The sequence below is a fragment of the Glycine max genome, chromosome 10 (assembly GCF_000004515.6).
Source record: "Glycine max cultivar Williams 82 chromosome 10, Glycine_max_v4.0, whole genome shotgun sequence".
NCBI lineage: Eukaryota > Viridiplantae > Streptophyta > Magnoliopsida > Fabales > Fabaceae > Glycine > Glycine max.
In genome coordinates, this window is record NC_038246.2 from 48,380,556 (window position 1) to 48,404,505 (window position 23,950).

Consider the following 23,950-nt stretch of genomic DNA (forward strand, 5'->3'; position numbering starts at 1 on the left):
TTATGCAACAATAATAGTAATACATTAAAATTTCAAATGAACAGTTGAAGAAGTTACCCTTAGCCGAACCAAGATTACCAAATCTTAGACCTTGGTCTTTTTATATAACCAAGAAGAAGATATAAATATAATATAGGAAGTTGATAAATAAAATTCAAAAACCACAGTAAGAAACCTCTTTCTCCCTGACAAAAGATAAACAAGAAAAGGAGACATTTATATATTATATTGTGATTGTAATAATGAATATGTGAATTATATGATATATGATGCCGGGAATGAAGTGAAGTTCCGGTGTTATCTACCGCTGCGGTGCATCCGAAGCAGAGGATCGAAGCCGTTTATTTGGCGGCCCAGCGAAATTCCTATCGGAAGGTGTGTCGCAGCTCCCACAGGTGGCGGCGTCGAGCACGCCGACGGGGCTGGACGGCGGCGCCGGCTCGGTTATTCTGGCTTTAACGGATGCGGGACACGTGTCCACCACGTACTCCTCCATTAGTTGGTGACAGCATCTCACCATTTCCTGTCCCCGAAGAACAAAGATTCATTTGCCAAAATAATAATAATAAACGAACAAAACAACTTATCATCACTCAACACCGCTTTCCACGCTTCTTAAACTTTCCAATTATAATTACTTTAAAAGTAATTTCAACAGTGATGGATGATTTATAATTAGACGACGATTTTACACCGTCGTGTGGATTTAACTCTTATAATAATATTATTAATCAGAAACAAATCAAAGTACTGCAACTTCACTAAAAAAATCGATTTTTTTACATATTTTAACCGCAGAAGCCAGAAGGGAAAAAACATCTATTTAGCTTACATCGTTTACTCTGTCATGAAAACTCAGCGGCAATTGGCCGTTGGCGGAGCAGAGCACGGCGGCGGCTGCGACGGTGGATGGCGCAAATCCCAAGAAGTTAATCACTGCCACAATCAAAGCACATAAGATAAACAGCGATTGAAGAAACGACAAGTGGTTTGGAGAAGAACAAGGTTACCACTTACCACGAGTGGTGCTGAGAATGAGGTTGGAGGAAGTGGAGAAAAAGTGATTCAAGGATTGGGAAGAAGAGGAAGAAGGAAGCTTGGAGATGAAATAATGAAGATAATCGAAGGGGGTGACAGAGCGGAGTCTCCATTTGAGATTAGACATAACCCAGAGTTCCATTCTCTGAATCGTTTTGGGCTCGAAGACGAACTTGGGCTCAAACAATTGCAGGTCCAGTAAGAAAGGCACATGGGACTCCTCCATTTTCGCTGCTAGAGACAAACATGCCACTGATAACAGCTGAAACGCCCACCCACCACTTTGTTGCTGCCAGATATTAATTATTAAAATAATAATAAAAAACTACTGTGTCTCACTTTTTTTCCTCAAAAGCATGACATTTTACGGGGGGAAAAGTAAGAGAGAGAAGAAGGGTACCGGAAGAGAGCATCGAGAGAGGAAACGGTCGAAATAGTTGACGGAGAGAAACGCCGTTACTGGGGAAAACTCGTAGTATGCGTGGACCTGCAGCATTGCCAACATTCATTCATGCATAAGGAGTTTCTGTGTTTACTGTTTACGTTACCTTTAAGATCCAGTTGACGGCGTCCAAGCGGGCGGTGACGTCGACGGAGCGGTCGCGGCAGCGGCGGAGGTAGTCCTTTTCCGGCATGTGGTGTGGCTCGGCGTCGAGGAGTCCGGCGATGGCGGCCTCATCGGCGCAGAGGAAGGGAGGGTCCGGCGAGAGAGGCATTGTTGATGAGGAGGGCATTGTTGGTGTTGGGTCATGTTGATGAGGAGGGATTTGTGTTTGACATATTAAAGTGGTGTCTTTGCTTTCTGTCTCCCAAGTTTTCTTTTTTGTCTGTTTGTTTCGGTTCGCTCGGTCGCCAGTCTCTCTCTCTCTCTCTCTCTCTTTTGGGTTTGTGCGTGTGAAGTTGCAGAGAGAGTGCGAAACAGTTTCGTTTCTTATTTGTTTGTGGTTTAGTAGTATTTCTTTTTCTTTTGCAGAAACGAGGAGTTGTGTCAAGCATAGACAAGACAGAGGCCAGAGGAGAGAGGATGGATGAGATGAGTGTAGTATGTATTAATGGCTTAATGGCAGTGACATTAGCATATGCGGTGGGGGTGCTGATTTATATGTCGCTACTCTCACAGTTACCTTTTTTCTTTTTCTTTCTTACATTACCTTTTCACAGCTTATATTTATTGTCACAAATACTAACCATTCTATATCATCTGCATAATCAAATTCTTTTATTCATATTTTTAACCTATGTTTATGATAACTTTTAATCACAGAAGATTCTTTCACTTTTATACACAGTGTATTGTTTGCGAATATAACTATGACTTCTCATGAATGATTCGTCTAACATTTGTGATTTTCCTATTCGGAGATTAGGTCAAATCACATTGGCATATTATTTAATATAATTTTAAATAAATATTTATAGGTTTAGTTTCATATTAAAAAAATGATTTTAATTTGAAACATTATTTATTTATAAATAAATGATTTTAACATGTTAATGTTCTTTCATCTTATTTACGTGAGGGTGGAGGGGGTTAAATGAATTTTTACTAATAATCTTGACTTTAACGTCTTACACGGTAATATATCATTTCATCCTATCCTATCACTCTTTTTGAGCAAACCAATAAAATTAAAATAACATTAAACTCCTTTGATTTTCTGATTCGTGTAGTACTTTCAAGAGCAAACAACAGTTCAAGGATGGTTTAAACGTTGGAATGCTAAATCAAACAACTCATAAGGTCCACAATTATTACCAAGGCGTTGTTTGTTACATCATGTTATGGACCAACAGATTGAGGGAGAGAAAGAAAGAGTTTAAAAAAATTTGATTGTCCTGTTTGGTAGTAGGGGACTGGAGAGATACGAGGCTCTGCTCACCCTAATTTTGGGTTTAGTCCACAAATGGACAGAAAAGGGAAGAAAATGGGTGTTTTTTTAAAATAACAAAAATATTGATATTTATATCATAATTTATTATTTTTTTAGGTTATTTATATTAGTATTATTTTACATATATTTACAATGAAAAATTTGAAGAACTGTTTAGTTCAAAAAAATTCAATTATTTATCAATTTCAATAAATCTTGTTAATAATACCTAACAAGTAAAAATTATGTAATTTCTCATAAAGATTAAGTTTAAAAAAATATATTAAAGAATATGTTATTAATATTTTTTTAAAAGATATTTGATGGTCGCATGCGTTTTCAACAAAGAGGGAAATGTAGCAGCTGATGGATTGGATATAACACATTCTCTTCCTATAGGAGTTTTTTTGCCATGATAGCATTGCCTATTTCTCTAGTGTTCATATTTGATTTATTATAATACTTACTTCCACGAAGTTGCAAAATCTAAGTTGAATTTGTTTTGTTTTTGGACTTTTGCCTCTTTACTTCACAAAAGAAAAGAAACAAAAACTCTCAAAGAAGTGAATTTATTTTGGGCTAGAAATATCTATACCTCTATAGGGAAACTAAATTTATCTTTAAGATTTTATGTATGTATTCGAGGCTCGAATCCAAGACTAGAGAAAAATTATACAATTATTATCTCAAGACTAAACTAATAACCGTTTTGTGTCTCAAATATATTTTTAATTCTTACTAATATATATTTTTTTACTTGTCCCTTATTAGTTTGTCTAATTTATAGTTCTAAGTCTTCATTGTTTAGAAGTTTTCGTATCATTTTCTTTAAAAAAAGTTTTCATATCATTAATGAAAGATCAAAACAAAAAATTACTTTATTCATGTGAATAAAAACACATTTAAGCCTTATATTTATGAAATACATTTTACATCTATCAAATAGTTTGTCCCAAGTATTAGTGCCTATTTTTCACATCAAAGACTTCTTATTTTGTCTAATTATTAACTTTACTATTTGCTCAATATATTTTATATTATTGGTCGATATTATTAGCATTTCATACAATACAATGAATTTTTCACACTAACACTCGGTAGAAACTAAAATCATTGTTGTTTTTCATGTGAGTATATGACAACACGGGAGCGTGATTCCCGCATGACAAGGGCTGTTGCCATATGGACCCGCTTAGTCTTGGCCATGCCTAAGTAAAAGCCTTTTAGAAAGCCATATATTTCAAGTCCCCCACACAAATTTCAATACTTCAATTGGCACATTATCATCTTCTCTCATGAGTTTGCCACTTTGAGCTTGGACTCAATTTCAAGCTTGAAGCCTACAAGACACTACATTCACAATTTCACAGCCCAAGCAGGGTTTCCCAATAAAACATGAGGCCCAATTGAAATAACTTGGCACTTAGCAGAGTAAAATAATTGGACTATGGTCCTGTAGTCTGTAGATATTCCTAAATACAGAGAATATTCTACTTCAAGTACATGGATGTGTAAGACAAGAATATAACATGCAAGCTAGTGTTGCTATAAAATGCAATCCTTTTGCTCTAATATCTTTCTTATACACATTTCTATTGAGACACGATGATATGTCGTAATATAAATTCATACTATTATAGTAATTTGTGCAAGCACTTTTGAAATAATAAATTGTCTTGAGAATGATATATTTGGTCCTCTTGTTCATATTAAAATGGAAGTGCACTCAATGTGATGGGAAAAATCTGTTGAAGTTTAAGGGAAGTGAAAAGAAGTCTTCAGTTCTAATATCCTGGTTGAAGGTCCTGAATTTTTCCCACCAGTGTCTCCCACCGTCTCGGCGAGTTGACCTCTCTCCACGACTCACAGTTAAATCCAAGATGTAAGCATCTATAATTGCCACTGTTGCTGGGGATGAGAAAATTGCTTGCACTATATTGTTGAACTGCAAAAGGAGAGTTACAATGAGCAATAGGAGACAAAGAAAAGATAGCTATAGTAAAACTAAAATCATAAGAATCAAGGTAACTTTTTCAGGTAGAATATAGTATATACAAACCCAAGTGGAGCCAGTATGAACAGGGCCATGTTCGTTGAAATACTTCGGAACAGATAAACCGAAGCCGAGAGAAACACCAAGGATGAACATTGACCTATAACTGTTTAGATTGCAGAATTGAAGATATCCAAGGCCAGAGAATGCTGCTCATCATGGAAGAAACATTAGAATCAAAGTTAGAAGTAATTCAGGAACAAAACATGAAATTAGCATGATTCAAATGGAAATACATTTTGCATGTCTAGGTTCATGGCAGTCAGTTGTCACTTGTTTGATTTTGGTTTCTAGCTCATTAACTTGTCATCATAAAATGCACATACACATAAAGATTGTAGAATTATCTTCCCTAATTATCTTCAATGCGTCTGACCACATAGCATATAAATCACACACATACCTACGAAGGCAAAGAGAACGCAGTAAATAGCTGCTACAATTGACAAAGGTATTGAAGCAAGAAATGCTCCAAATTTTCCTGGCAGAGAGGTACAAACATGAATGCTCAAGTAAAAAAACATTAGGCGGAAAAAATAACACATGCAAAGCTAGATAAATTTGACTTTGCATCAATTGATGAAAAGGGATGAGACAAAGGAGAATGGAATGAAATATATATCATCTATTACATCAAATACCTCTATTTTTCTTCTCTCTATTTAAAGGTATAGGAAGAAACTATTGTTTGTTAATTTTCTTACTATTCTATCCACTTCTCAAGTAAGGAAATGAAAACTCTTTCCATTCCATCATAAACTAATCAAACAATGTTACAATATCTTATTCCATTCCACCTGTTGTTAGATATCCAAATAAAGCCTTAGGAATGGACAAATTGTCCAAAGCAAATATAAAGTAAGACACACGTTTTGCTTTTACCAATACGTCTGAGTGTTTAGAAATTGGAATAAGTCGTTGCAATACCTATTATAGAGAAGAAAAGCATGAATCCAGCTGATATTTGGATGACTCTGCGACTTCCTATTCTTTTTAGACCCAACAGTCCTGCATTTTCACTTAATTTCAAGGAAATAAAAGAAAAGACAATTAGATAATGTCTTTAATATAATGCTAAAATAATTTTTTTCCAAGTTCGCACATTTAATAGAAGGCAATTAGGCAGCCATAATTGTTCATATATTGGGCCAACAGGCAACATCTAGAGCATCATTTTCAGACAGAAATGTCCTACGTCAACCACTGGTTGGCAAGATTTTCTTAGGCGCTAAAGTCTTAAATACCATCAGAAAGCAAATTTAAAGATTTGTTAACATTGATTGAGTGAATAGTAGCAACTCATCTTATGCTTAGAACCAGGACAACTAATTAACATCCTTAGCCTAAGAATAATAGCTAGTCAGATTATTTTTAAAGGTAACAAAATGTACACTGATGCAGTGGATTCGGTTCCTGTGCCAAAAAAGCCATCCAAAGAGTAGCTATGCCCTGAAATAGTCAAAATTGACTAGTTTAGTTTCTTAGAAAAAAATGCACGTACAAATGTAATATCAAAGAATCAGAGTACCAGCCAGCCAACACCACGACCAAGCACAGATGGTAGAATAGGGGTTGCTTTGCTTAATCTCCATGCCGCAATGAATGTTCCTGTTGACTGTTGTCAGAATGAAAAGAGAAAAAATTATATCAAAATAGATCAAAATAAAAATAAGTTTAATTATATACCCGTAAATTGTCCAATTACTAGATAATATAAAAAAGACCAAGGTCAGTTCACAGAATTTTCCCAAATCAAATGTGTAGTCCACAAAGTCAGTATTTTAACCTTTGCGATAATTTTATTAAAAACTATAACAACCATGAACCATCCCATAAGTTTGTCTACATTAAGAAAAAAAAAAAAGCAAACCTCTACAATTGCAACAAGAGAAGCAGCAACAGTAGCAAAAATATCACCAGCACTGAAAGAAGGGGGTCCCCATTGAAATGGATATGGAACTCTTATCCTGCATTAATGGAGTGAAATCTGATTGAAGAATACAGCTTCAGATGACTATCCACACACATGAATTTATCATCAGCAAATGACCAGACGTCCATGTGTGTGTGTGCATTTTATAAGAGGTGCTGAGAACACATTCAACTACTTGTACATAGTTGTAAACACTAGTTTGAAGCTTCAAATCCTTATATATCATCATCTATTATAAGAGAATATAATATATAGTTTTCAAAGCAGTACACGATTCTTAATAACAAAAGCAAGCTACTTAAGACTGACCAAGGAGCAGCACTAATTAACCCAGATCGATCGGTACGGCAACTTGATTGAGTTATAGACGATCTTTTTTTTGTATGCACCAGCTGCAGTCAAAATTTCAGCAAATGCCCACGCAATTCCAATATAGATTATGATTGCAAAACGATCAACTCCTCTCGATTTCATTTTCAGGCAATGGGGAATGTACTGCCAGGCCATTCATTTAACATAAGTAGAAATATCAATTTAAAATGTTGATTTTTTTTACATATAACATACACATATAACAAGGGTAAATCACTTCTTACATTACCACTAGTTTAATATTCCTACTTAAATTTTATTCAAGAGTCTGCCAAACCAAGTGAAATTATGCATATAACAATGTCAAGCAGAATCATATATATTATTTGGTTTGGATCATAGATTTCCTCTGCAGGAGACAATCTTCTCCAAGCAACAAAATGCACAACATGGTGGAGGTAGCTCTTCCAGCACGATTTATTTTTTTTCATACACAAGAATTGAATTCGAGAACTTAAGAAAATTCAAATATATACCACTTGAACTAACAGTTGATCGATAAAAGCATATATGTTAAATAGCAAGGAATTTGGATAACATATTTTAAAAAATTGAGCTTACACTTTTTGCCTCAGTATTTGGTAAAGAAAGCAACATACCTGGGACACGATGACAAGGATAAGAAATGCAGGGAGACCAATTTCAGCGCAATCTACCATCTACAAGAATCAAAAGACAATTATTAAATATGTTACCAATATATATGATAAGAAAAGAGCAATGCATGTTCTCTTGGAAATGCTAATAGGAAGAGTCCTAGGCCAGTCAGAGTGACAAGGGGAACCACACTAAAGGGGCCGAGGCACCTGCAATATCAGTATAGTTAATAACTTAATATTAGTGAATTTTTCTATTCTAAAATATAGCTGATTTTTTTCAAAGAAGCAAATTGCACTATAACGATCAAAAGAGATTCTGAACTCAAGCATGTACATTACCTGGCAAAAAGCCTCCAAAATCCAAAAAAGCCAATACTGATTTGAAAGACCGATGCAGTAATAAGTGCCCCTTGTATGGCTCTCATGGAATGTATAAATTTCTATAAGAAAAAATCCAACCAAGAAAAAAATTGATATTAGTGACATGCACTATCACTTTTATCTCCAAAACTGCTAATAAAAACTAATCCTTTTCCAAGTAAACTCTTTTACTTCTTCTTCTTCTTATTTCTCCATGAGAATGAAACAAAAAGCCTTTGGAAACACGAACCTGATGTGGATCTTGAAGCACACTCATCCTTTTGGAAACAGCAACGGACACAGCAGGAATGAGGAAAGTATAGGATGCTACCATAACCACAGGAAGACGTGTTCCAAACCACGTTTGCGGCAGTGTGTTAATGGCCGCAACAAAAAGTAGAGTCTCTATCACTTGAGCCTTCTCCTCCTATGGTTACTATTCATTTTTTTTATTATCAAAAGAAAGAAGAAATTTTAGTGAAACAAATTAAAATGACTAAACAAATAGGTATATACATGAAAATGCAATATATTAAGAGAAGTAAATTTTTTATTACATTGTCACCACCCATTAAAGGTACAAGGGTGGAGGAAGCCATGACATTGGTCCCAAGCGCAACCAAGCAATGCAAAAACCCAACACGAATCCCTTCAGCTGCAATTTTCAAACGAAAGCCAAAAAAAAAATGTGTGTTACTGTGAAGTGTTAAGTATTAATTAAGTTAAGGTAGAAAAAACTAAAAGGGTTGGCAATGTGATTATTGTGATATTAATTATACGTACGCCATGAGGGAGAACTGGCAACACAGTACTGAACACTGGGAAGTTGTTGCTTAACGCGATGAAGTTCGAATTCAAACTCATCCATGTTTTGTTTTTCTCCTCCACAAGAACAAGCTTCCATTGTTTCTCTCTCGTTCTTCTCTCGTTTGTTAATGTTTATAATAATCTGTCTCAGCTGGTTTCTCTTATAATGCACCGCAGAGAATCAAGAAACATGATGATGAGTGAGGGTACGATGCTTGAAATGCTATTTTTTTTTTTTGGCATGGCGCAGGTTGAGACAGACTAGTGTCATTTTCGTTTCTGCAGTTACAGTTATGGCCTATGGTGAGGATATTATATAATATACTAGGCAAGACAAAACAATAACTTCTATGTTCATATTTATTAATGGTGAGGATATTATATAATATATTTATAAGAGTTTATATTAAGATTTTAGTATCTGCAATAAAGTTTCATATAAAAGAAGAAATTACAGTTTGTACGGACATACGTTACTTGTCTATCTTGTTAAATTACCTAATTTACCTCTAATTTGTCATGTCTATCATCAGTTACAAAATTAAAGAAGAGAAAAAGAGATCGAATGTACCCAAAAGAACAAATATAAAAGAGAAAGACGATATGAAATTAACGGATTTTAATTTATGATGGAGTCTAATTGTATAGTTTTGTAGTTTGTATAGTACTAGTGTATTCCACAGTGCTGCTAATAACTGCTATAACCTGTAAAAGAAAAAGGGAACTAGCATTTGTAGCTAAAAAATAGAAGAAGAAAAAAACCGCATGCATTTAATTTAGATATTTTTTACAGAAAGCATTGTTTTAACTTCGGGATTATTTATTGTGTGCTATGGTTACATTTATTGTACTACATAAGTTTTTTTTTATTAAAATAAAGATGTTTGGTAAAAAAAAAATTACTTTTTATTTAGGATAAAAAAATTATCTTACTTTTGTAAACTCTATTTATCATTTGAATTTATAAGATTTAAATAAATTTTTAGTTCTTATTTAATGTTTTTTTTTATTTTTCATTCTTGCAATCTTTTTTTTTGTTTTTAGTGTTTGTAGGTTATATTTGTTTTATTTTTTATCTTTAAAGTACATTAAATATAAGTTTAAAGTGTTATAAGGATTAAAAACAAAATAAACATAATTTAATTTATCATGACTAAAAATAAAAAATAATTTTGTAAAGACAAAAACAAAAAAAATTAAATTACAAAAATAAAAAATATTTTAACCAATTTAAATTTTGTACATTTTTTTTACTCATGGTGCTTATTTTAGAAGAAAAAAAAACTTACATATAATTTCAGTCCATTAAATTTGGATAATTATTCGTTTCAATCCTTGAAAAAGAATCATGCATTTATTACTTCTTCAAATTTCCCAAAAAATATTTTTAGTTCCTCAATGATGGTTTTTCATTAGTTAGAATTTATTTTTAATATGATTTCTTTAAATTGATTTATCACGGTTTAAAACAAACTGAATATGTAAAAAATAAAAACTGTCACAATTGTGCATTCATGTATTAAAATAAAAAAACATGTAAAACTGTCACAATTATACATCCACACAATTCCTAATACATGCCTCAAAGTTAACTTGCCAATCCTATATCGAAATTAGTCAATAATAATGAAAATATAGAAAAGAAACATAATTTATATTAATTTATAGTAATGATGAAAATATAAGAAAAGAGAAACAATATTGATTTTATTATATCTCAGTTGACGAAGAATATGGTGCTCCGATGTCAAGGAGTTAATGTGACATTGGAAGATGTTGTAGACTTTTTAGGAATTTTTTCAAATGTTTAGAATAAAAAAATATTTAAATATATTTTTAATCCTTTAAATTTAGGTAATTATTTTTAAAAAAAAAATATTTAAATAATTTAGGTATGCAGTTTGATGGTTGACTTTATTTAATTTTTATTTTATTCAATAAGTAATAGTTTTATATAATTAATATTTATATAAGTTTATTTTTATTTATTTATTTTATAACTGATAGTTTAATATAACTAATATAATATATAATTAATATTTTTTACTGGTAGTATATAATTAATATTGTATATAGCTTATAAAATTTGTAATTAATAGTCATTTTATTTTTCTTATTTAATTTGAATTTTTTAAAAATTACGCGAATTAACGACATTCTCGTGGCAGTTTTTTTTCAAAAAAAAAAAATGGATTGTTTCATAAGACATGCTATGTGGGGCACTGCCCTTTTGTTTATATAATTTATTTCGAAGAAAATCACCGTATATTTCTTTTTTTGCTGAATGAAGAAAATTAGCATATAACTTAACAGATTTAATATGACATGACGAAAAAAGTTTAGTAAAATATTTAAAAAATAACCTTTCTTTTATAATTTTTTTCGAATTTTATACTAATTTTGATCAATGTGCCGATGTTCGGATGTTACCATGGTGATGGTGATATGGCACATAGTTGAATATAAAAAAAGTCAAGTCAAGTCAACCGCTGTCCTTGTATGATTTTTTTCCATCCGTGCTAGATATTAAAAATCATTTTAAATATAAAAAAAGTCAAGTCAATTTGTTCAGAAAAATAAAATTCTTTCTACACGTTTTTCCTTTAAAAATTTAAACGTTAAAAATCTAAATTTCTTTTATGACGTGTTTCCATATTTAATTAGCTGGGAAGGTTTTGAATATTTTAAAATTTATATCTATAATTTATTTGTTAGGTCTTGACGACTTTTTTGTCATTGCAGTGTTTTAGGGGAAAGACTATTTTATTGCTTTTAATCTAGTCTTTTGTCCTCAATGTATCGAAATATGCCCAAGGCAAAACGCAAACAGACGAAGACCAAGACTAAAATAAAACAGAGAAAAATAGCAGGAATAAATTGACTTTAAATAAAATATTTTTTACCTTATTTTTCAATCACTCGTTCTTATATGTCTAGTAACTTATTTACTTCGAAATCATCTACAATATGGTTTCTAAATTGTTGAACTGCATTTTTTATTAATATTTAATGATTTAAATAAATATTTTATAAAAAGCCTGCATTTTTTTAGTTCAAAAATAATATTTATAAAAATAGTCAAAATTCATTAGCCTGTCTATAAAGAAAATAATTTAGCACTTTGAAATGTGAAAATCAAAATATATTTGTAACTGGTAATCTACATACGTTACATTAGTTTTAGTTTAATAATAAAAAGTAAGAATGAAATTTAAATAAACTATACAGTAAAGTAGTTAATACTTTTATAAAACTGGTACTTTTATTAATGTGAAACAAAATTATAAAGAGATCACCAAAATGAGGTTATTTTGAATTATTTTACTGAACCGAGACTGTTTTTTGTCACAGTATCCGAAAGTTGTTAGGTCAAGTGGCAAATTTCACGTTGTGTTTTTTTTTTTTATAAAAAGAAAATAAAACTAAAATATTTATTTAGTCCTTGTGAATTTGAGAGTTTTGATTTTAATCCTTATAAAAAAATTATTTGATTTTCATCTCTCAAAAAAACAAAATTTTGTTTTTTTATCACTACTATTGTATTATATGACACTTATTAACAACTTACGTGTTGTGTTGTTTAGCGTGCAATCAAGTGATCATCGTAATTTTTGGTTCTTTTTAACTTCTAAATTTGGGTTAAATTTCTGGGACACACATATTTGAACCATGTTTTTGTGATTTAAGATGTAAATTTTTTCTCATTAAATTCATCTACATAAAAATTATAAAAATTCAACTAATATTCAAATAAAAAGATCATAAACATAATAAAAATAAGTTCTACAAACAACCAGAAAAAAATAATATTATATTTTTTTAGTATTCACAAAAATTTTACCATATGTATATTTGTTTTTTAATTTGAACATCAGTTGAATTTTAAAATTTTCACGTAGGGGGAATATAATCGAACAACATTCATGTTATGAATTAGTAATAAATAGTTGAAAATCTACCCTAAAACTAAAAATTATCATTGTTTTATAAGATTAACAATAACTCAAATTTTAGAATTAAAAGATTAAACATATTTTAAAAGATGAATAACCACAACTAATTTTAGTATATATATATATATATTGATTAGGTATAAATAAGTTATTAATATATATATATATATATATATATATATATATATATATATATATATATATATATATATATATATATATATATAAACATAATCATAATTAAAAATGTATAAATATCTAAGCGCAATCCAATCATGTCACCACTCGAATGAGATTATTTTTTCCTTTTTTAATCAACATTTATTCATGTAACATTGATTTGAACAGAAACTAAAATTTCCTCCTTTTTATGCCATATCATTCACTAAATACAAGCAATCACGAACAAATGAGAAGTTATAATTGATATTAGAAATGATAATTTTAATTATTTTTTGAAGGCATCATTTAGTAATTAGGATATGATATGATATAAAAATATAATATAAGGTAAATAGCAATAATGCTAACAATAATGATGACTCCAATAATAATAACACTAATATTTATAGTGATGACAATGATAAGATAACATGACACTAATGTAAAATAATAATGAATTACATTGATGATAGAAAATAATGATGATAATGAAATAAACAATTTTCTATTAGAATAAAAATAACATTACACGAACAAGATGGGACATATAAAAAGATAAACAAATTATGTTTATTTTTATACACATGATTATAATGTATAAAGATAATTATTTTACTATGATCATCAAATCAATTTTAAAATTGTTGTCATAATAAAAATGAATTACATTAATGCACATGAAGTACCATAAAATAAGTTTTTAAGTATTGAGATTAAAATATAAAAATTATAGAGTAATAAAATTACATATTTTTTCTGTCCCACGATAATTATCATTATAGATTGTTTTACAAATAAAAAAATAGAGTAGTAATTTTATAAAAATAATCTTATATTATCATTGATTTATAATTTTTTTTTGTGAAAAAGATAATTAATGTTATATTAAAAAATTAAATAAATTTATTTTTTGATATTTTTTTATCTGATAATTATAATGGAACGGAACTAACAAATAATTAATTAAATCAAATTAAATTGACAATAAATGTTGAGTGAGAAAAATAATTAAGAGAAAGGTTTAAAAAATGGAAAATGGCAGTTATGGGGTGCATCTTTTTGTCTCTCTCCAGATGGCGTGCAAATTTGTTTACGCGCATTTCACACGGAATATACTGCATTCCAATTACCGAAACGAAGAAAAAAAGACGAAAAAAGGAATTGAACGCGAGCAAGTTACACAAGGCAACAATTTATCTTTCCGAGGGTGACGTGTGAGGATGACACGTTTGTTCCCAGTTGTCACCAAACAAATAAATACCGAAACAATCAAAGCATAGGGAATAGCTTTCCTCCTCTCTATATTTCCGCTTTCACTTCTTCTCTCTCACCCTCCAACTATGAGTTACTACAACCAGCAGCAGCCACCCGTCGGTGTTCCTCCTCCCCAAGGTTCCATTCTTAATTAACTTCTCCTCCTTTTTTTCTTTTATCGAGATTAATTAGGTTAGGTTTACACTGTTGCATGTTGGATTTTTCTTTAATTTTTGTCTCACTGATAGGTTACCCACCGCCGGAATCTTACGGAAAGGACGCGTACCCTCCGCCAGGGTACCCTCCACAGGGAGGATACCCTCCGCAGGCGTATCCAGCACAGGGGTACCCTCCACCCTACGCGCCTCCTCAGTACGCTCAGCCTCCGCCGCAACAACACCAGAATTCATCTGGCCCGGGTTGCTTAGAAGGATGGTACGTTTCTCTCTCTCTCTCTCTGTGTTATAAAATCAAAATTGAGTGAGTGAAGGTGGTTGTGGCGACTCAGATCGATTGATTGCGGTTGCAACCATCATCTATGGTGCGCCCGCGGCCGATCATTGATTAGCTGTAGTTGCGCTGTCTCACTGCTTTCATCTCACGCGCGCACGTTACTCGAACTGAATGTCATCTTTTTTTCGGTGGGCCCCGCCACTTGCGGGTTTATCAAGTAACCTAATAAGATATTTATTATTTTAAGAAAATAAGCATCGATAAATCTTTATTAATTTGAAATAGGAAATAATATACTACCTACGTCCGAATATATATAATCGTCCCGATACACATATGATTTTTTAATTAATTCACATCTTTTACGAAAATTGATTAATTTAACCAGTGACATTAATAATTTTGTCAAAATTATTCTTAAAATTATTTGTTAAAAAGTAATTATTTAAAAGGATAATTTGAAAAGAATCTAAAAAAAATCTTATATTCAGAAACGAAGGAGGAGGAGAAAGTATGATACGTAGAAGCTTTGAATTTTCAGTCTCGTCTTTTTTTTTTTTCTTTTTGGTAAAACGAGAAAGCTTTGTGATTATTGTGTGAAATGAGTAGAGTTCGTTCAACGCAGGGATTCTAATTTGTTTGAATTTGTGAATTGTTGCAGTTTGGCTGCTCTCTGCTGCTGTTGCCTGTTGGATGCCTGCTTCTGAGAAAGAAAAGAGAGGTTGCTTTGCACAAATTGGATTTGAAACTGTGTTTTGACTTTGAACATGACCATTATCGCTCTTAGTTTTTATTATTTTCTATGTTGATTTACATTTCGTGGATATGAAATATTGTTCTGCTTCATTAACAGGAGGATTCGTGGCTTTTTGTTTTTCTTGTGTTTTTGTTTATATTGGCGATTGATACAAAAAATAAAAACCCTCTAATAGCGCACTAATCTGCATTATAATTTTTTCATTTGTTGAATGCATTTGAATTGATCTGAACATTTGGAATTGGTGTTCGTGTGGTGTTTTGATTAATTGATGGAACTATCAATTTTGCAAACAGAGGAAACAAGTAATGTGTTCAGTTGCGTACGAAAATATATTTGTAGCACCAAATAGTTTGGCTTTGGCAACTTTCTTTGTGATGCGAATTGCACTTTAGCTTTGCCTTTTGCATTGCCAATAACGTGCTCTGGCAGCTTATTCTCGTTATTAACTTTAGCTAGTGGAGTCCCCAAAATGAACAGTTTATTCCACCCGTGATCCTTTCTTTTCTCTTCTCCACAAACCACACTTTCAATGATACAATCATATTTATATTTGCTTTGGGTGGCTTTTAAGTAGAGTCTTCTTCCATGTCTTGTAAAGTTAATTAAAGAATAGAAGAAATCAAATGTTATGTATTAAAAAGATAATGTAATTTTCTAATTTTTTTTCTTTAAAAATATTTGGACACCAAAGTGAGAGTTTCCTATAACAAAACTATAGCACCTTGAATGAACCCTAGATAATGATTTCCCGTAGAGAAACAATGGTTTGGTGTAAGGAGTTTCGTTGGTGATGGCGACATTCTCTGAAGAAGGACTCAATGTGTCCCACTGCTGTCACTCGATCGTCCTAACAAATAAGTCTAATGAATAATTAGCAATTTCAATTTCGTGATTATTATTTTACAGTGTAAGTGTGTAACTACACATTTTTTTGGTATCATATAATTAAGAATGTGTTGTTATTGATTGATTTAGTTTACCTAACTTATTTATGGGTAAGTATTTTTTTTGGTACCGTATGGAAATTATTTACTTTTGTTTTCATGTTCTGTTTTTATTTTGAAACTGAAACAAGGAAAACTAAAAATATGGATATTGAATTGCGTTTTCTTTTTTTTTTTATTTAAAAAAAGACTCTATTAACAAAGTAAAGTAATTTTCGGAATTTTTTTGTCAAAGAGGTAAAATAAATTAAATCATTTCAAAGAACAGGTTTCTTAAAATCAAATGACTATTCAAACTCTTTTATAAATTAAAAGAAAAAAAAAACATTAAAAGCAAGCTAGGCAAACGTTAAAAAGAACACATTAATTTGTGTTGGTTTACATATTATCCTTTGACCACTATTCACATTAAAGACATACATTTGATATACATATATTTTATTTATTATATTAAAAATATTATATTTAATAAATATAATATTTAATATTATTATTTAAGTTAATTATATAATATCTTAATAAACATTATAATTAGTATTGCAAGTAAAATTTACTATCCGACCAATTTTTTTTCTCGTTATTATCCGACAAGTTGAATACTACACATGCACCGTTTCTTAATTTTTTGTGGCATAATATGATTGAATTATTTTCTTGACGTTACTATCCGACCAAGACACGGTGCATGTGTGTAGAACTATATTTGTTAAATATATTATATAATCAAATTAAACAAAGTGATTAAAGCATTCAATATATTTTATAATTCAATGAGGAAATGTTACTATTTTGCAACTTTTAATAAATAAGTTAACCAAACTACAGCCTAAAACTAAAGGTTAAGGAAAATTTTATTAATGGAATGAGCTATGATAAATACAACTACTTACAACCGAACTCCGTAATTACCTATCGTTAGAGTAATACTAAATTCGGTGTTAGATTCAAGTTTTATGAACGAAAAAAAAAACATGATTCGAGGAGTCTCTCTACATGCACACAATAAACAAGAAGAAATATTCTGTACAGCCCAGTTTCAAAGTTGTGGCCTCTCTTCCCTCAAAAGCTTAATATTTTCTTGCTCGTGATCCTCTCCGTTTTCCATGTCTAGGGATGAGGATTTGAGTCTGTTTCTGTGCATTCTGTCTGCAACTTCGTTTTCTTCCTCCTCATTATGCCACCAATTTCGATGCTGTTCTTAACGATACCCCCGCTACTTACTACCTTGTTCAATTCTATTCCCACTGGCGGTTAGTCATATTCATATATATATATATATATATATATACACGCCTTGGAGAGACAAAATTACCTAGAGAGGGAATTGGGCCTTGATGTGGTCTGTTTGTAATTGGCTAGAAGGCACAAACACCATAAAATCTCACGTGCAACACTTTAAAGACTTTTACTATTTACGCTCCTCCACCTGCTATTTACACTTCCTATTCCCTTGTTCTAGCTTTTATTACCAAAAATACCCTTATATATTTTATATGGCGTCAACTGAATATTTTAAACCGTTTTTCAATCCAAGGATTCATTAATCTGTTTTTAGTAATGAAATGGAAAAATTCTCTTTTTATAGTCAAACCTCAACAAAAATTCCTCGATATGCTTGAGAAGCCTATAATTTTACTTTGGCTTCTGATATTTCTTGTCGTAGTTAAAATGCTAATGTGGGAAAGGGAACAGAAATTCAAAAGGTTTTTTTTAACCATCTAATTGAACTTAAAAGAGTGAAATATGAGTAAAAGAAATTCTCATTTCCGTTGTGCACCTTGATTCTCTCAGGTGCCCTGCATGCAGGAGTTATAAGGTATCATTTTCTGAAAGGTATAATTAAATCTTTGGGCTTTTTTAAATGAACTTTATACATGTGATAATTTTTCTTGCTGATCACTATCCTATGTCTTTTAGGGCTCTCCTTCTAAATTTGATGGTGGTGGTTAGTATGAGGAATAAATAATTAAATTCATTGTAGATATAGTTATGCGTTGGTGAATATTTTATTCAAGCCAAATGATGTATACGAATTCGGAATATCAACATTATAGGCATAAAAGTACAAGAGTCCAGAATTATGAGGAAGCATTTCAATTGTCAATTTGGCATCATATATTTTTGCTTAAATCTGATGGAAATTGTATGCAACTTATTTGAGAGTGAACTGAATGAGATGAATAATTAAGAAAGTCAAATATACAAATCAAAAATAAAAATATTATATTTTAAAATAGCTGAGATATTTTTTTTATAAAATACATATTCAAAAAAGAAGAGATAAATGCATTAAAAATTATTCATTTGAAAGTCAAATATTTACTCTCTTTTTTTGTTGAAAAAATCAAATAATTTATAGTAGTATTTTATATAAAAAGAAAAATATTTTCATTTGTAGTAGTATTTTTTTTATAAAAATTCAAATATTTACATATTTAGAGTTATTATTTTCTATAATAGTAAAAAAAATTATTATTTTCTTAAAAAGTAAGAGAGAAAATCTTATTTCTTAATTATTTTCTAAAAAAAAAGAGAGACAATCTTAATTCTTAACTAATTCAGCAAAAAAAAAAAACTTTAACTCTTAACTGTGCACTCCATTCGGCGTCTGAGCCCCGTATATGAGTTAGGGTTTTCGGTTTTTTCATTCACAACTTCAACCCTTCCTTTCAATTTTTTTCCTACCTACCTACCAATCAACACCTCGCTGGTTCTTGCAGTGGCGTTACACATGGATCGGATTCCGATCTACACGCCGATGGTGCTAATCGGAGGTACGGTTGATTTTTCGTTTCTGATTGGCCTTCCACGGCTTCCATTAATCTTGTGCGTGTTCTAATTTCATTTGATCCGTTTTTTTTTTCCAGGATTCGAAGCCTGGTGCCACGGATCTACCTACTGTACAGAGGTGTGGCGATCGTGTTCGTGTTGCTCTTAAGGTCGCTTTCGGAAGATCGTTTGTTCAACGATCGGAGATTGCAGCACAGATCGAGTGAAGAAAGCGTGGCTGTGTTCTTCGCATTCCGATGTCGGTTCATGTTGTGGTATTGAAATTATGATGGGGTTTTTAATGGGGGAAATTATTGTGTTGCGTGGGTTTTATGAAACAGAGAAGGTTCTGGTAAACTTTGTTAACCGACCTTTGCCATGGCAGGTGCGCTTGCATGGCAGGTCAAAAATATTAATAAAAAATCAAATAATTTTTGGTTTTGGGGGAGATCGCACGGGAATTCCGGGCTTCTCCCTCTGGTGTGTGTGATGTTCTTCTTTTTTCTTTTTTTTTTCTTTTTACTTTATTACCTATATATGCTTCTGCCACTCTCCTTACCACGGATACATCGCAGGACTCGCGTTTGTCTTCGATCTAACAAGGTATTATCTATTACTTTCACAATCAGGCGTAAGGGTTTTCTTTTTACCGTGCTAATAATAGCTAACAACGCATGTGCAATTGATAACATTAATGGAAGCAAGTAATTCGTATATGAGAAACGATTCAAAGAAGTTTATGTGTTCGATGCTTTCGATTTGGGGAATTCGTAATTGAAGTGGTATTAATTCCAATTTTTGGGCATGTTCTTTATTTACAGAGATTGTCTAATGCTTAGTGGATTTCTTTAATTTGTGCATTGAAAGAATGTAATAGGATGTTTTATGGTATTTTCTCGACGGGAACATTGATCTCAATAATAACCTCATTGTACAAGTTAACTTATTTTACTTGTTATTTAAATTTTCCAACATTATTACGGATTGGCATTTAATGTCGTTGAGTTGATTATTTTGCTTTTGTGATATACGAATTGTAATATGTTTATTTTGTTCGTTATATTAGTTTTTTTGTCCTTTAATTTATCAATTAGATATTAGTTTTTTTGTCCTTTAATTTATCAATTAGATTTGATTTGGTTCTCAATTTTTTTTTGTTTAAATTGGTCTTCTAATTTTTAAAATTATAGGATCAAATTGAAAAAAAAAATAGAGGATGAAATTGAATCTAAAAAATAAATTAGAGGAAAAAAAATACTAAATTAATCTATTTGGTTTGATATTTCAAAAGGTTAAAATTGCTAAAAATTAATTTAGTTCTTAAAATGTTTTTTTACTTAGACTTGGTCTGGTTCACTTGGTCTTTTAGATGGTCTCGCCTTATTCTTTTTACATGGTCTTGGGTGGTTTTAGAAACACTTTTTTTCCCTTTATAAATATCAATATTTCTGAACCCTCATCTTAAGAGTTCTTGCTCCCATGTCTTTTTCCTTTTCCGAGTTCCCAAGCCATTACTTGAAAAGTTTCCTAGTTCTGTCGCACCAACTATTGTTGGGAAGAGAGTATCTTGTTTACATCTTAAGGGACTTTGGAGGGATGTGCATAATAAGTTCTTGAGGAGAATGTGAATTCATATACGTATTGATCACAATTCGTGTATAAGAAGGGATGTGCTAGTTCCCTATGGTACAAGAGATTCATGAACTCCAATCTCAAGAACTTATGGACGTGATGTGCTAGTCCCTATGGTACAAGAGATTCATCCAACAATGGGAGGGGCAATAGAACTAGCAATCTGTTAGTGAGACTAACCCAAAAATTCACTAGGGAGGAGAAAGAAAATGTGAGAATCACTGGAGACCAAGTCAAAGATAAGACTCAATCCAAAAGATTAAGTGAACAAGATCAAGTCAATGTAAAATATCTCTCTTGATAAGCAATAAGTTAATCAATTAATTAAAGGTATATACCTTTTGAAATATCAATACAATAAAATCTCTGTTGCTCTTTTCTAGCATTCCAATTTCCCAAGTATTTTGTAGATTTACATAAACACTGTTATGAAGCCTCTGCTGCCAGAAATGCAAAGTGTAACCGTACCATGTATTTCAGTGATCTTCCCCAGCTTTTCTGTAAAGAATTACAAAGTTCATGTCTGCAAAAGGCCAAGTTCAAGGGAATGTTTTATTCATCAATGTTGAGGTAGCCTTCTCAATTTGAGTTAATGAAGTTCCATATTATGGTTTATCTTTCAGTTTCTGGAATAGTTCTAAATTGGTCTTTTGTTTCATTTTGTTGTACATTGGAAAAATTGCATGTGCAGAAGATCCCCTCACCTTTCAATTTTATCTTTCATACATTAAAGGTTAATGGAATATAGCGATCCTGTAGAAACTTTGCTGACTGCAGGGAAAATAAAGAGTTGCCCACTTCCCTGTCTACACGATATAGGCATTTGGTTTTATTTTGAATGTTGCATATCAAAAAACAGTACAGTTGCATGTTTCCAAATGGAGATTTTCTTAATGTGATCCTAAATTGAATTTCCAATTTGAGTACAAATTGTGAATTGAATATTTCGTGCATGGATTTTGATCACTGTCATTAAGGGGATTATCGTAAAGTGAGAAAGAAAGTTTGTTTCATCCCTATTATCTACTTTACAGGAAATAAATCATTTTTAAATGCAATATAACAAGACACACGTACTATTACCTAGCTTATGTTGAATTGTGGGATTGATATGAGAAAGGTTAAAGCCATATATACAAATGTTACAACGTGAGCATGAATAATTGTAGATGTTTTTGTAATTTATTTATTAACTAATAATATAAAGTATTGAATATATATGTGTAATCAAGAGGTTCTTAATTTAATATTTAATATTTTCTTTATAAAATATTTAGAGAAATGTGTAATCACGAGATTCAAACTTTTTTGACAGGTATTATGGTTTAAAGTATGTCTTTATATATTTAATTAAATTATGAAAATTGAGTAAAAGAGATTTCTGTCTATGTTGATGTCATAGGTCTGTAAGCTCAAAATGGTAGAGCGCTCAAAGCATTTGTTATTGACCTATTCTTTAAAAACATTTGCTTTGAGAGGTTGGTGGTTCGAATCCATCTAGATCCGTAGCTGAGATGATTTGGCTTGGTTTTAGCTTGCCTTTAGAATACCACCAGTTTTATACACTATTGCCAAATTTTTTCTTGTAAGTTTTTTAATATATTATGTTATATTGAATTAGTATTTTTCTTAGTGTTAGCTTGTTTTTGAATTTAAACTGCTACCTAATTATTGATACTAATGTATCATTGTTGTACTCTGCGCGTGCCCCCCCCCCCAAACACACACGCACTATATATATATATATATATGTGACACATGTTCTTGAGAGCTAACCAAATTGAATTTTTTAAAATGAATTAAATTTAGCAAATTAAATAAAAAGAGACCAAAAGAGGAATTTAATCTATTGATGGATACTTAATGTGTGATTGCCTTTTTACCTTCTTTGATGTAACTGAATCAGAAAAAAAGAACAACTAGAAGCAACAGAAAAAGAGCTCCCAAGATTGGCAACCCTAGTACCACAACTAGAAGCAAATTCATAACAAGAAACACTGTTTGTTTGACTGGTGAAGGGGAGTCTCTGGCTCTTGGTTCAACTATTGGTCCCGTAGGCGGGGATGATGGTAGTAAGGGCGACAGACAACGATGCTTGATCCCAAAATATCAACTATATTTTTCTCCTTGATGATGTTTCTGGAGTTCACTCCTAGAATGATATCTGTGTAATTTGGATTCTAGGTTTTTAAGCCTTCTATTGTTTTTATATAAAAGGGAAAAACAATGTAATTTGCTTCTATTTTTTAAGCCTTCACTTATCTCATGAGAGGGGAATGTAATTTACTTTAACGATGTTACATTAAATATGAATTAAACGGTATATCTCAGCATAATATTTACATGCATCTCAAGCTAAAGATGTGGAATTTACTCTTTATATTTGTATGTATTCAAAGTCAAAATATAAATTTAAGACTTGTTGATTTATGTGATAAGCAAATTAGTTTTTTTTTTCTCATTAAAAATCCCATTTTGAGTTTTATAAATTTAAAAAATAAACATTGAAAAAGCTTTATATTGCTGAAAAAATAAATACGTCATTATTGCAAAACTAAGATCTTCAAGAAATTATAAAGTTAAACTAATAACTTAAATTAATTGATACCTATAAAAAGAGTAATAATACACAAACATCTATTTATTTTAAATACTCTATTAATATCTTTTATCTTTTTTCTTATCACATCATAAATTTTATATTTATGTATTTTTTTTTATTTTCTCTATCAAGGTGTTGAATAATCATTATGAGTGTCTCTACTAGACATTTTTCCTATAAAAAGTTAAAAGATAAAATATCAAAATATAATTAAAATTTAGTTAAAAGCACAAAAAAAATCAATTTAACAGTTATAAAAGTTTTATATATCTTCATTTAATATCTGAAAATGAATATAATGAAATGAGTATATAAAAATTAAAAAGTTGATATAATTATCATTACAAACAAATAATTCAAATATTTTTTATATTTGATACGATTATAA

At 31.0% G+C, this 23,950-nt stretch overlaps 2 protein-coding genes, 1 long non-coding RNA gene and 1 pseudogene across 7 annotated transcripts; 2 read left to right on the forward strand and 2 right to left on the reverse strand.

Moving 5' to 3' along the window:
- Positions 1–2,194, reverse strand: LOC100798996 (cyclin-D4-1). Its single transcript, XM_006589553.4, has 5 exons — positions 1,587–2,194; positions 1,439–1,525; positions 1,018–1,327; positions 833–936; positions 1–523 (listed from the first exon to the last, which is right to left on the reverse strand). Exons 1-5 carry the CDS (start codon positions 1,770–1,772, stop codon positions 302–304), a joined length of 909 nt encoding a protein of 302 aa, XP_006589616.1. The 5' UTR covers positions 1,773–2,194; the 3' UTR covers positions 1–301.
- A 2,147-nt stretch (positions 2,195–4,341) lies between these two features.
- LOC100799511 (nucleobase-ascorbate transporter 4-like) lies at positions 4,342–9,303 on the reverse strand (annotated as a pseudogene). Its single transcript, NR_163817.1, has 13 exons — positions 9,010–9,303; positions 8,784–8,881; positions 8,477–8,662; positions 8,206–8,306; positions 7,867–8,073; positions 7,205–7,390; positions 6,833–6,929; positions 6,491–6,577; positions 6,354–6,430; positions 5,890–5,981; positions 5,366–5,443; positions 4,969–5,111; positions 4,342–4,854 (listed from the first exon to the last, which is right to left on the reverse strand). The product of NR_163817.1 is annotated as a nucleobase-ascorbate transporter 4-like (transcript).
- Positions 9,304–14,270: 4,967 nt separating this feature from the next.
- On the forward strand, positions 14,271–15,705 carry LOC100801293 (cysteine-rich and transmembrane domain-containing protein WIH2). The gene is made up of 3 exons (XM_003536525.5): positions 14,271–14,540; positions 14,651–14,837; positions 15,517–15,705. The coding sequence occupies exons 1-3, from the start codon at positions 14,489–14,491 to the stop codon at positions 15,560–15,562; spliced, it is 285 nt and encodes a 94-aa protein (XP_003536573.1). The 5' UTR covers positions 14,271–14,488; the 3' UTR covers positions 15,563–15,705.
- A 3,414-nt stretch (positions 15,706–19,119) lies between these two features.
- On the forward strand, positions 19,120–23,293 carry LOC100801836 (uncharacterized). 4 transcript variants are annotated; one of them, XR_005886745.1, is made up of 4 exons: positions 19,120–19,333; positions 19,427–21,530; positions 22,363–22,545; positions 22,867–23,293. It is a non-coding gene; the product is annotated as an uncharacterized lncRNA (long non-coding RNA). The 4 variants fall into 4 exon arrangements; XR_005886744.1 differs by having other exon boundaries at positions 19,427–22,545; XR_416549.4 differs by lacking the exon at positions 22,363–22,545 and having other exon boundaries at positions 22,867–23,226.
- Positions 23,294–23,950: the final 657 nt, after the last annotated feature.